Genomic DNA, 12,024 nt, shown 5'->3' on the forward strand with positions numbered 1-12,024 from the left:
TTTAAAAGACTCTTAAAATTTCAACAATGTAAGTAGATTACGAAAGTATGCGATTAATTTGTTATGATTAATATGCGATTAATTGTTATACTATATTTCAAGAAAAATGTGTATGTAATACTTAATAATATCACATTAAATAATTGCGAAAAAGAGGATCATCATATAAAATTGAACAAAATGTCTAATTACAAAATTTTACCCAATTGTAATGTAATGCAGAAAAAAATATTTCATATATTTTATATAGTATAAAACTATTATTGTAATATAACATCTTCATAGCTTATTGAAGAAATACAGTAATATATTCATAAATTGTTTTATTTGACAATGATAAATATATTTGTTTGAAATAAAATATATTTCTAAAATTTCAAATATATATATATATATAAATTTTAGAGGTATATATATGAACTGCCATTGTGTAATAAAACAGTAAGATTTTGTAAATAATTTTTATAATATAATTAATGCAAATTCAAATATCTTTTTTATTTACAGGCGGCAGCCCTTCCTCAGACACACTGGATCTGAGCTCACAACGTCTGCACTGTCATCATCATAATAATAATAATTCGATCGGTAACCTTGCTACATCCGGACATCCGCAAGAAATCGTAATGAAAGAGAAAAGCAAAAACGCCGCGCGATCGCGCCGCGTTAAAGAGAATCAAGAATTTCTAGAGCTAGCGAAGCTGCTCCCACTACCGGCCGCAATAACGACACAATTGGATAAGGCCAGCATCATCAGACTCACTACTAGTTACCTCAAAATGAGAGCCGTTTTCCCTCACGGTAATAAAATAAAAATTATAAATTTTTAATATCTTCGATTCTTAATAATTAGGTAAAAATTCGTATTATGAACATTATTTCGTTATTTCGTTATGTGTGTGTTGTGATAATAAAGTAATCGCTCTTTAGGTAATTTTTTTATTTAGGGAATATTTTTATTATGAAATTAAAAAGAGATGATAATAGATTATTTATCACTCACCGGCACCGATGAGCAACAGCGGAGTTGATGAAATCGATGCTACGTTGTCTGTAACATATAAAAATATAAAATTTAAATTATAGTAATGCCAAAGATAATTAATATATCAAGAAATTATTATTATTACTGTACACACACGCCGAATTTTACATCCCATGAATAAAATAACAAGCAAATATATAAATATGGAATAATTTTATAAAATCTTAAAAGTAATTTTTTTATATATAAAATAGAATTTTATAAATAGAGAAGCACTTTTATAAGATTTATATAAAAGTCTTTTCTCTGATCTTTTTCTCTTTTGTTTATCATTCAAATAAATGAACCGAATTAATGTGTGTGTGTGTGTGTGTACGCCATTTATAATAATTAATAAGCAAATAACAAATATTCACCCTAAGGTTGCTCCGCCAGTGCCCGATGCCTCCTCCTCCTCTCAGGTTGTCAGGGTCGTCAGGTGTCAAGTTGATCTGTAACATAAAATCCAAATTGTAGCGCCCAAAATAACTTATTAGCTTCAAAAAATTATACATATTAAAATTGATATTCGATGCATATAGTACCTAATGAGAAGATTTTATACAATGGAATAACTATTTTTTTATAATTAAAATTTTTATAAGATTTATAGAAAAAGTTGCTAAAAGTATTTTTCTCTAATTCTTTCTCGTTTAAATAATTTAAATATACAAATCGAATTAATGCGCGATTCATATAACAATTAATATACAAAATAATAAATATTTACCGTAGAGTTGTTCCGCTGGGTGCCCGATGCCTTTTCTAGGCCTCCTCCTCCTCTCAGATTGTCAGGACTATTAAAATCCGTTCACTAACACGCGCGACACTTTTAACGGCACTCCCGCACTTGTACGCGCGATACTTTTAACGGCACTCCCGAAATCGAGAAATAAAACTATTACTATTACGCGAAACGCGATGACGACGCGAATGCCGATCCGCGCGCGGCACATCGGAAACCGACGACGGGTACTTTGCTTCCCATTCAGGATAAACCTTTAGGATAAATCTTAAAGGATTAACCATCCAGGTACTAGAGCCCTCCCACCACGTCAAGGTGTACCCATGGGAAGGATTATTGTATTATATAATTTTGTAATATAATACAATACATATATAAAATCGTCAGGATCGAAATATTAAAATAATGAAAAGTCGCGATATACATAGCAATTCTTGATTTAATAATTAATTTACGCTCGCATTTTAGGAAAACTTAAATTATTATCGGATAAATTATATTTTTGACTCCAAGCATTATTAGAGAAATAATTATTATCCTAATTTCTACTAATGTAAATCTCTTTCCATTATAAGATCATAAATTGAGAATGAAAAAACACTAAACAAAAAAAGTATGCAAATTGGAAACTTGCACATTGCTTCCTCATCATTGTATTTTGGTCATTAAGCTTGCTCTATGAGCAAGCTGATTTTTCAATTCTGACTTCCTCATAGAAGAAGCTTAATGAGCGAAATAGAAAGCAATGTGCAAGTTTCCAATTTGCACACTTTTTTCACATAAAATAAGATTTTTTGTCACGTATATGTATGTGTATTTGTGTATGTATGTATGCACTTACTTTTATATGTTCCTTTCATTAACTTACTTAAACCCCCACCAAAATATTATTACGCTATTCAAATTTAACCGCAATAATTGAACGCTAATAACCACGAATTAATGCAGCTAGTAATCTTTTTGTTTTTCTCGGCTGTATAAGAGTTGGTATTCGTGAATTTAGCCACCGGACTCTTAGGCGCAAAGGGCAAATAGTATCGGATGAGATGGATGTGATTGCGCACTTAATGCATTGTTAGTCCTAGGCGCTTTGTAAGCAAAGCATGGGGGCCGTTATAGTGTTACAAAGGCCTTCCCCAGTTCGATTCTCCCTCTTACGACATCGACGAATTGAATTTCAAGTGGCTGCATCCCTCTAGAACGACCGTCCCGTCTTTATTCTCGGGAAAAAGAGACACGACGTCCTCACGACGACGCTTTTAGGGATGCTTCCTCGAACACTTTATTGAAAAGAGAGCGTAAAATTTTTCAAGAGGCCGATTGCCATCGATTATTACCACAAGATTTAACCCTTTACAATCTAAAAAAAAATTGTCAACGGTAAATCAATATTAAATGCAACGTGTTATAAACATTATTTTGAATTTCTAGAAGTATGTAATTTATTAATTGTCTAACAGCGATCTCTCATCTCTTCTCAACGGTTAACATAACAAAGAAGATAACATCGATGTCTATGACAAATCTTGATAAAATTCATTAAAATAAGATTTATTTTTCGTATCTCTCACACTTGTTACATCAGATTCCAATGATATAGAATTTTCGATATAACGCCGTGATAGAAAAGAACTTTGAATCGAGGCTGTTTCCTTCTTTTGAGATGGATCGAGCTGTCTGTCAAATGTACACTATTGTATGCTGATCACTAAAAAAGATCTGACACATGTCGTGTATTAAAATAGATTGACGGTGCGTCCAAGAGGTGTACCAATTGATAATCAAATTCGAAAGAAATATGTTCCAGAACATACGATGTTTGTATTACACAGATATTTAGCGAGTCTCAAAATTTTTCTGAATATCAATTCAAAGAAATTTATAAATAAAATAAATTATTAGCAAATTAAATTAAACGTATTGACTGGCAATTTATAATTATGAAATATAAATGTTATATAAAATAAACTAAAGTTGAATGCTTTAAAAAGAGAAACAATCCGTCAGCAAAAAGGTGACTAAATCAACTTATTTCTTACGTGTGATAGAAGAAAATGCTTCCGTTGCATGTATGCGCACTGTGATTAATGCGCAGACAATAAACAGATGTAATCGTAGATTTAATTATACATGCATGAAACATCACTAAAAATATACATATTGGATGAAGGATACACAAAAGAGATAAAAGAAATTGTGATATTTTGTCTATTCGTGTGTGATATCTTCATTAGAATAAACATTAGAAAATTCCAAAGTGAGATAAATTATACTAACAAATTAGAAAAAAGATAAATTTCGTTAAATTATGATAAATTACTTACAAAATTTTATTTATGGCATGCTAATAATTTATAGAAATATTGTTACCGTCACACACATTTAAAATATAAATAAAATTTAATAATAGTTATTTTAAATGCCACAAGAATGTATCAAGTACAATGTGTTGTTCAATATTTTTGCCTTAAAAAAATATATTTTCAAATAGACATATGTATACTTGCATTCAATATTAGCATTCAAGGAAGAAACTGATTTTTTAATTGAATCTAAATTTTAGGTCTCGGAGACGAATGGGGCGCTGCACCACCGCCTAACAATCCCTTAGAGGCAGCTATCAAGGAACTGGGCTCCCATCTTTTACAAGTGCGTGATTTGCGCAAAGTGCGTCATTTATATTCCTATCGATTATTAATAGTATTGACATTATTAATAATATTGATATTAATTTAGAATTTTCATGTTGAGAATACGCGATAAATATTTTTTATTCGCCAAATTTTAACAATTTAAAATTTAATGAGATTATTTTTACTTATTATACATTCGCATGCAAGTTGTGAATTAAAACTATGATAACAGATGATTTCTGACTGCAGACACTGGATGGGTTTATATTCGTCGTGGCGCCTGACGGGAAAATTATGTACATTAGCGAAACAGCTAGCGTGCATTTAGGTTTGTCCCAGGTGGGAGATATCCTCTCATTTATTAAATTAATTTTATAATGTTGATTTGACAATTTCGAGAAAAATGGATATTCGACGCAACTGTTTAATTATTGCATACGAGTATGATTCTTTTTTTTTATAGATAAATATAAAAAATTTCACATATTAAGAAAATATCAAAACAAATCAATAATGTAAAAAAATATTTTGCATGCAATTCTCAATCAAATTTTTTCACACAAAGTTACATTATTACGCGATATATATGTCACATTATAATATATCGTTTGCATGTTACATTTTGCTACGTCCAAAAATTTGCATTAATTCAAAAACCATTGACGGTAATTATTCGTGTATACAGGTGGAATTAACAGGAAACAGTATATTCGAGTACATTTATCCGGATGATCGCAACGAAATGATTTCCGTGCTAAGTCTTCCGCCGAATCCCGCGGATCTCGCATTCCCGCCACCGAATTCGCGAGGCGAGATCGAGCTGGAACGTGCCTTTCTCCTCAGAATGAAATGCATTCTGGCGAAAAGAAACGCGGGTCTTGTCACGGAAGGATACAAGGTAAATAAAAATATGAGAAAACAAAATTTTTCATAAAAAACATTTTAGCATATGCCAAACGTTCTCCAAAATCACGTTTATCATAATTCAGGAAGTGTTAATATGTCTGGTTATATTTAATTGAAATTTGAATTTTATATTAGTTAAAAATGTATTCAAGAATTTTAATATTATAATTTTATTGATTAGTGATTAACAAAAATGATAAATATTAAGCATACATCGGCGAAATTATTTTATGAACTTTATTTTTTTTTAATACGTCAGAAATTTTCAAAAATTGATAAAGTTAAATTAATAATTTTAAGAATCTAAAAACAGTATAATATGATATTCTGTAAAAGTGAAATTTAGTAAAAAGTAATTATTAGTTTTTCTAGATAGAGAAAAAGGCTCTAATATACTAATGTAAAGAACTAAAGGAAATAATAAGGTATGCACAGGAATTAAAACGCAAAGACTTTGTTGTGATATTCTTTATTTGCATTTTCAGAACATTTCGGTCCTTTTTTAACTATCTTCAGCTATTTGTACAATACAGTGTTGTTTTATACATCATTCTTGTGCAAATAGCTGAAGATAATCCAAAGGACCGAAACGTTCTATGTAAATAAAAAATACTACAACAAAGTCTTTGCATTTTAATTCCTGTGCACGGGTTCTTATTAGTCTCTATTATTTCCTTTAATCTTTTACATTAGTTTTTCTAAGTTTCATAAGTTAATATTCACTACAGAATAAAATCAAAAAAGAAAGATGAAATGCAATACATATATACGTGAATTAGCGTAAGTATTCTTGTATTATATGTATAAGAAATCATAAAAGAAAAATATGAAAATTCTTAAATACTAAATAAAAGTATTTAGTAGGGGTACTATTGGTCATCAAATCACGCATGATTTATCAAAAAAAAAGACAAACATCAAATAGATGTATAATACTAAATTCGCTCTTATTTGATCTATGTCTAAAAAATACTATATTTCCATCAATTATTTTTCTCGAAGAATTCTATATACTGATAATACACTACTGATATAGCGTAACCGAAGTTAATGATTGTCATAAAAAAAATTGAAAGCGATATTTTATATATTACATATTTGAAATTGTTAAAAAAAAATGTTTATTTTTAGTATTAAATAAGTATACATATGTAAGATGATAAATCATGTTATTATGTTTTGTTTACATCACATATTTCATTATGTGATATAAAATAATCTGAAAAGCTTAATTTTCATAAAATATGACTTTTTTCAATTGTTTACCTTCTCAGATATTTACCGAATCAATTTTAGCCAATATGTTAGCACAATTAATCAGATTTACGGGATGTGTCGCGCAAATTGCGAAAAGTTACAGGCCAACATTGATCTCGATTTATGTAAAGGGAAAGGGATCTTAATTTTCCGAAATCGGGTAAGACTGCACGAATTAACTTTCCCCGGTCATCGCCAAACTTTCGACATATGCTCTGGCAATAACGGGCAACGTTATCGTTCTGATGAAGAACGAAGGGGAATAATCCGCGACATACCTTGCACTTGCTAACCGAGGAAGACAAGCTCTTATGGACGAAAATGTTTGGCAAATAGCTCGTTCAAACTATAGTGCTATGATGATCGTAGCCCTCCACAAAATCGCGAGCGAAGATCCCCGCTGGGCAAAGTCATGAATGCAACCCCTATGAGCTGTTAGACAAGCCGAGAGACGCGGGGCAGAGAGAGGAGGGACTTATCCCTACGACACTTATAGACGTACAAAGACCGGATTATAGTTGGCTTTTCTTTTGTCCAAGCGCGAACGGAACTCGAATTAACGATCGCGTTTAAATGATAAAGAAAACCCTTTAAATAGAAACGTGTCGAAAAATCTTCAAAAAGTATTAAATTTCGTTAAATTATTGACTATGATGCAATTTATCTGAATTTTTATTTATTTTTTAGTATAATATAAATATGAAACAGTACAAATTTAAGTCAAACGATATAATTTTTATACGATAATTTTGATCATTTTTAATTAAGAATTTTTTTAAACTTATAGTTTAACGCCATAAACTATATATCTTTTAATTATATCAAGATGGTTTTAGATTATTCAAAACTTTTTTAGCGCACTTGTATTTTTGTCTGTAATTATTTTTTTTAATCTAATTCTCAATAAATAAAAATTCAGTTATATGTATATATAATATACTTTTTTTAAATCACATAATCTAATTTTAATCTTAATAGAGAATCAAGCTATTAAAAATATTTTATTGATAACTTTGATCGCTTTGTCTGACGAGACATGCGTGAATCCAGGATGAGATCAAGGGTGGTCGCCCTCTTTTTTTTAATTCTCTTCGAGTCCCTCTCGCGTTGCAACGTGCGCTGATGCACCGGGATCGCATACGAGGTGGCGTATGCAACACGGGCATAATAAGGGGCCTATTTGCTTCACAAATTCGCTCTGGTACTCGAGACAGGAGCGTGACATTCAGCGAGGCTTTTTCCGCATCATCGGCCATTCAATTAAGCAGGAATTGTTAATTTGCCGTTGTTCCGCGCGAATATCCGTACTTCAACGGCAGCATGCGAGGGAATCACTCAAGTATCGCACTTATGCTCGGCCAAAAGAATAATGTCGCGAAAGTTCGTATGCATTTTTTGAACTGTATGAGACTGTATGTGTTACATATATTGTGTAAGAATTCATTTGGATGAATGAGTTGTCAGAAATAGAAGATAAGATTCTATATATGTGTCAAGTTTTTCATCAATTCTCTGCAAGTACTTTGTATAAGAATAGTGAAAATGGAAGAAGTCCACGTCTGTGTCAGGAAAATTAAAATATATAATAATATTTTATATATATAATAAATATATGTGTTTGGTTAGTCTAAGCAACTTTAATCTATAAGTACTTTAAAAAATTGTAAATGTTTAAAGAACTTTAAAAACGCGAAGACTAGACGATATTGTTTTAATTCGATGTTTCAGGTCATACACTGTTCCGGTTATTTAAAATGCATCGTGGAGCTACCCATCGGATCTGAATACGAGGATGGTGTTACTCGTTGTGTTCGTAATGTCGGCTTATTGGCGGTTGGCCATTCGCTGCCGACGAGTTCCATAACCGAAATCAAATTGCATCACAACATGTTCATGTTCCGGGCATCGCTCGACCTGAAGCTCATATTTCTCGATGCGCGGTAAGATTTTGATTATTAAATCTCTTTTCCTTTTTTTAAAATATTTTTCTACATATTTTTTATAAAGATTTTTCGAATATTAATTATCAGCATGAACATCATTTTTTCATATTTTCCTCGTATTTTTTGGTCATTAATTTCAAAAAGAAAATATATATGTATGTATAGACATAGAAATTAATCGATTAATTTTAACTAATAAGAAAATCAATTAAAGTCGGTAATAATTATATAAATAAAAAAATTAGGCATACAAAAGTATGCATGCATAGATAAAGCAAACTATACGATATTAACGGCGTAAAAAATTATTATAATAATATTTAATTTATATTTAAAATTAATAAAAAACATTTATTATAAATTTATACATATAATAAAAAAATTATTTCTCTCGAATAAATTTCTTTTTATTGATGGAGCCGGATCTCTTCGCGTTGCAAGAGGAAGCGAGCAGCGTTGACTCGAGCACCGAGATTATTTATTTCCAATATAATTATAGTTGGGTGTCGTATTGCGCCGTTAATATTTCGATGGAGGACCCGCGCACGGTGCCCTCGGTCGAGAGGGGTACGGCCATTAAAATCAGTTTCGTGTTACCGAGCGCTACCGCGTATATATCCCTTTTTTTTTCTTTCCATCCGCGGTAAATAAATATCCACCACCATCAGGCAAGCCTGACGAGCCCGCGTTACGCACCCGCTCGTTCACTGGGAACGAACACGTGATGCAGTATAAATATAGCGCGGATAGAAGAGCACGATGAAATTTTATATTATACATACATACGTCGGAATCGGCTAGCGCGCATTGTGCAAACTCCCGACTCTCGCACCGTAAATCCCGACGAAAACAAGCCCGATGCGAAGAACGATCAGCGAATCTGTTCGACTGTAGGTTCTGTTAACATTGCGTGTTGTGAATTACACGGGAAAACTAACGCGTGGCTTTCTTTTGTACGAAAAAAATATATATACACGTCTCTATAATTTAAAAAAAAATTAAATTATAATTAGACTTCTCTCCAAAAAGATCTCTTTCAGAAAAAATGTGAATTTTTTAAATATAATATTAAAGTTGTAATATATTAAATAGATATAATAAATTCGCAAAAAATTATTTATCAGCGTATCTTGTGTTATTATAGGGTAGCCCAATTAACAGGATACGATCCGCCGGATCTCATCGAGAAGACGTTATATCATTACGTACACGGTTGCGATATTATGCAGCTCAAGCATGCTCATCATGTTTGTAAGTATTTCTTTACATTATTTGATATGGAACCCATTTTATGGGACAGATTAAATAATTTTACTTTTATTTACGCAATTTCCTTTTTAATAGATTACATAGAGAATATATTTAATATTATTTTTCGCTATTAAATTTGATAATATTTATGTGCACATTATACCCAGAAAAGAGAAATTCATTATATTTCTTTAAACCATTTAATTTAATTCAATACTCTATTTACTTAACAAAGTGCATAAACTTAAGATTGTTTAAAATATTTTGTTTTATATTAACAAATTCCTATCGAAAGTATTCACTAATAAAATCAAAAGGCTGTTTTTAAATTTTCCTTTCCTAATGCACACGATTATTTATATAAAAAGATGATTGCATACTCTCTCTGTTTTGAATATATTATATTTTCATTGTATATATTTTCCTTGACCAAAGGTCAGCGTCTATTTCTAAGGGACTCAATCATATTGCAAAAGAAAAACTTTGAAATAAACGTTCGAAAATATTTTCCTCGATATTTTCTCCGTCGACCGATGGTCTGACGGAAGTCCTCTCGAGTCGAGTCGACTCGATCGAGGAGAATAGGCTCTTCGTGGACCGAAAGCAGCTGACGCTGCTTAACTCGGCGACGCCTTTACATCGCCCTTACAAAATATTCTTTGATCTTTTCTCACGTTTCTTGCGCGTCGCATAGTTACAATATATTTCCACTCTTTTCCATCTTTTCTCCCTCGAAACGCCATCGCGCGCGCTTATTCTAAGTATGTGCACACGTGGTACACCTAGGGTGTACATTATTGATTGAACAATGCTGCCATAGTGTGCCGACGAAAAGAGGAGGCTGCCGGCATGCGCGCGTGTCTATATTTCTTTATGTGTGTGTGTGTGTGTGTGTGTTTGAGAGAGAGAGAGAGAGAGAGAGAGAAAATAGCGAGAGGGAGTAGAAGTGAGGGAGATTCAGCGAGAGGTGAGAGCGAGGTTGGAGGCTGTTACTGCTATCATTGTTTGAACAGACTCGCAGTTTCACGAGCGCGACTCGAAGGGAACCTGACATAATGCCGCTAATGTCTGCGCCTGCGGATTGCGCGACATCGCCGTGTCTGTCCTGCTCATTTTTTTTCGCAATTTGACGGCGACATCATGGATGTCTGAAAGATATTTTTCCTAAGAGATCTTGTATACATAATCTCTCTCCTTCTTGGATTATTAAAACTTTTTTCTTCAAATTCAAACAATTCTTTTCTTTCGCTTACTTTTCCTAGCATGATTGCTAGAAATAAAGATGTTAAGCATCGGGTATAAATTTTATAAAGATGAGATGAAACAAAATCCAGTAGTAATGTATGTATATATATTATATATGTGTGTGTGTATACACATATTATAATAAATATGTAATTAATATTATAGTATATATTATAATGTGATTAATATTATAAATTATAATCATAAAAAGTCTTTTTTTTATAAAAAAATTATAAAAATCTTTTATGACATTAAACTATGCTAACGATCACCATTGCCTTGTTGGCAGTATTGCGCAAAGGGCAAGTGACGACGAGATACTACAGGTTTCTGACCAAAAGCGGTGGCTGGGTATGGATGCAATCGTACGTGACCATTGTGCATAATTCAAGAAGCTCGCGGCCGCACTGTATCGTCTCTGTAAACTATGTATTGACGGCTACCGAAAGTACCGGCCTGATCCTGAATTGCGAGCAAAAGTCGTCGTGTTCGAGTCCCGGAAATCCGCCAAGCGCGCCTGTCTCAACACCTACGATTGGCGCGAATGACCTGGACAATCACAGTCCGAGTCCGCCTTCTTATCGTAATAGGACCAAGGAACCACCCGATACCGAGTACGCCGATAGCTCTGGCTACCCTAATTCGGAATATATGACGGGCTCGACGAATCACAATCATTACCTATCGTCATCGCCGTACGCGTCGCACAGCATCAATGGTGCGACTCACGAGGACAGCGCTTACTACAGTCCGGATTTATTCTATCAATACAATGGTAAGTCTAAAAATGATTTTGGACTTGAATAATGGCATATTTAAATTTCAACATTTCTCTTTTACAAATTGCACAAGCTATAAAAAAAATAATAATTATCAAAGATCACAAATAAAAAATAGTAAAAATAAAAAATTCAATCACGCAAGTCCATTTTCCCTTATTGTTTACCAACTTGTTCAATAAAATCGTTATCATAAATAATTATACAGTTTACCTGATTCTAATCGATATCATTATTTGTC

At 32.4% G+C, this 12,024-nt stretch overlaps 1 protein-coding gene and 1 long non-coding RNA gene across 8 annotated transcripts in view; one reads left to right on the top strand and one right to left on the bottom strand.

Moving 5' to 3' along the window:
• The window catches only part of LOC145932736 (uncharacterized), a 122,403-nt gene extending 120,444 nt beyond the window's left edge, over nt 1-1,959 (bottom strand). The window contains exons 1-3 of the long non-coding RNA XR_014424779.1: nt 1,755-1,959; nt 1,402-1,476; nt 1,004-1,051 (exon numbers count right to left, since the gene is read on the bottom strand). This is a non-coding gene — a long non-coding RNA (uncharacterized LOC145932736). The remainder of the gene's footprint in view (nt 1-1,003; nt 1,052-1,401; nt 1,477-1,754) is intronic.
• Sim (bHLH transcription factor single-minded) overlaps nt 1-12,024 on the top strand; it is a 41,979-nt gene that overhangs the window by 27,635 nt on the left and 2,320 nt on the right. For 6 of the 7 annotated variants that reach the window (XR_014427523.1, XM_083058945.1, XM_083058847.1 and 3 more), the window contains 7 exons: nt 508-801; nt 4,333-4,436; nt 4,652-4,741; nt 5,088-5,300; nt 8,294-8,505; nt 9,653-9,759; nt 11,294-11,779. Coding sequence is in view for 6 of the 7 variants with exons in the window: in XM_083058774.1 (XP_082914900.1) it covers nt 508-801; nt 4,333-4,436; nt 4,652-4,741; nt 5,088-5,300; nt 8,294-8,505; nt 9,653-9,759; nt 11,294-11,779 (1,506 nt within the window). In the remaining variant the exon portion in view is untranslated. The remainder of the gene's footprint in view (nt 1-507; nt 802-4,332; nt 4,437-4,651; nt 4,742-5,087; nt 5,301-8,293; nt 8,506-9,652; nt 9,760-11,293; nt 11,780-12,024) is intronic. The other variant, XM_083058694.1, reaches the window with a different exon arrangement.

This window comes from Prenolepis imparis, unplaced genomic scaffold, assembly GCF_030444845.1.
Source record: "Prenolepis imparis isolate NDT839.2.m4 unplaced genomic scaffold, iyPreImpa1.0 SCAF_1, whole genome shotgun sequence".
NCBI lineage: Eukaryota > Metazoa > Arthropoda > Insecta > Hymenoptera > Formicidae > Prenolepis > Prenolepis imparis.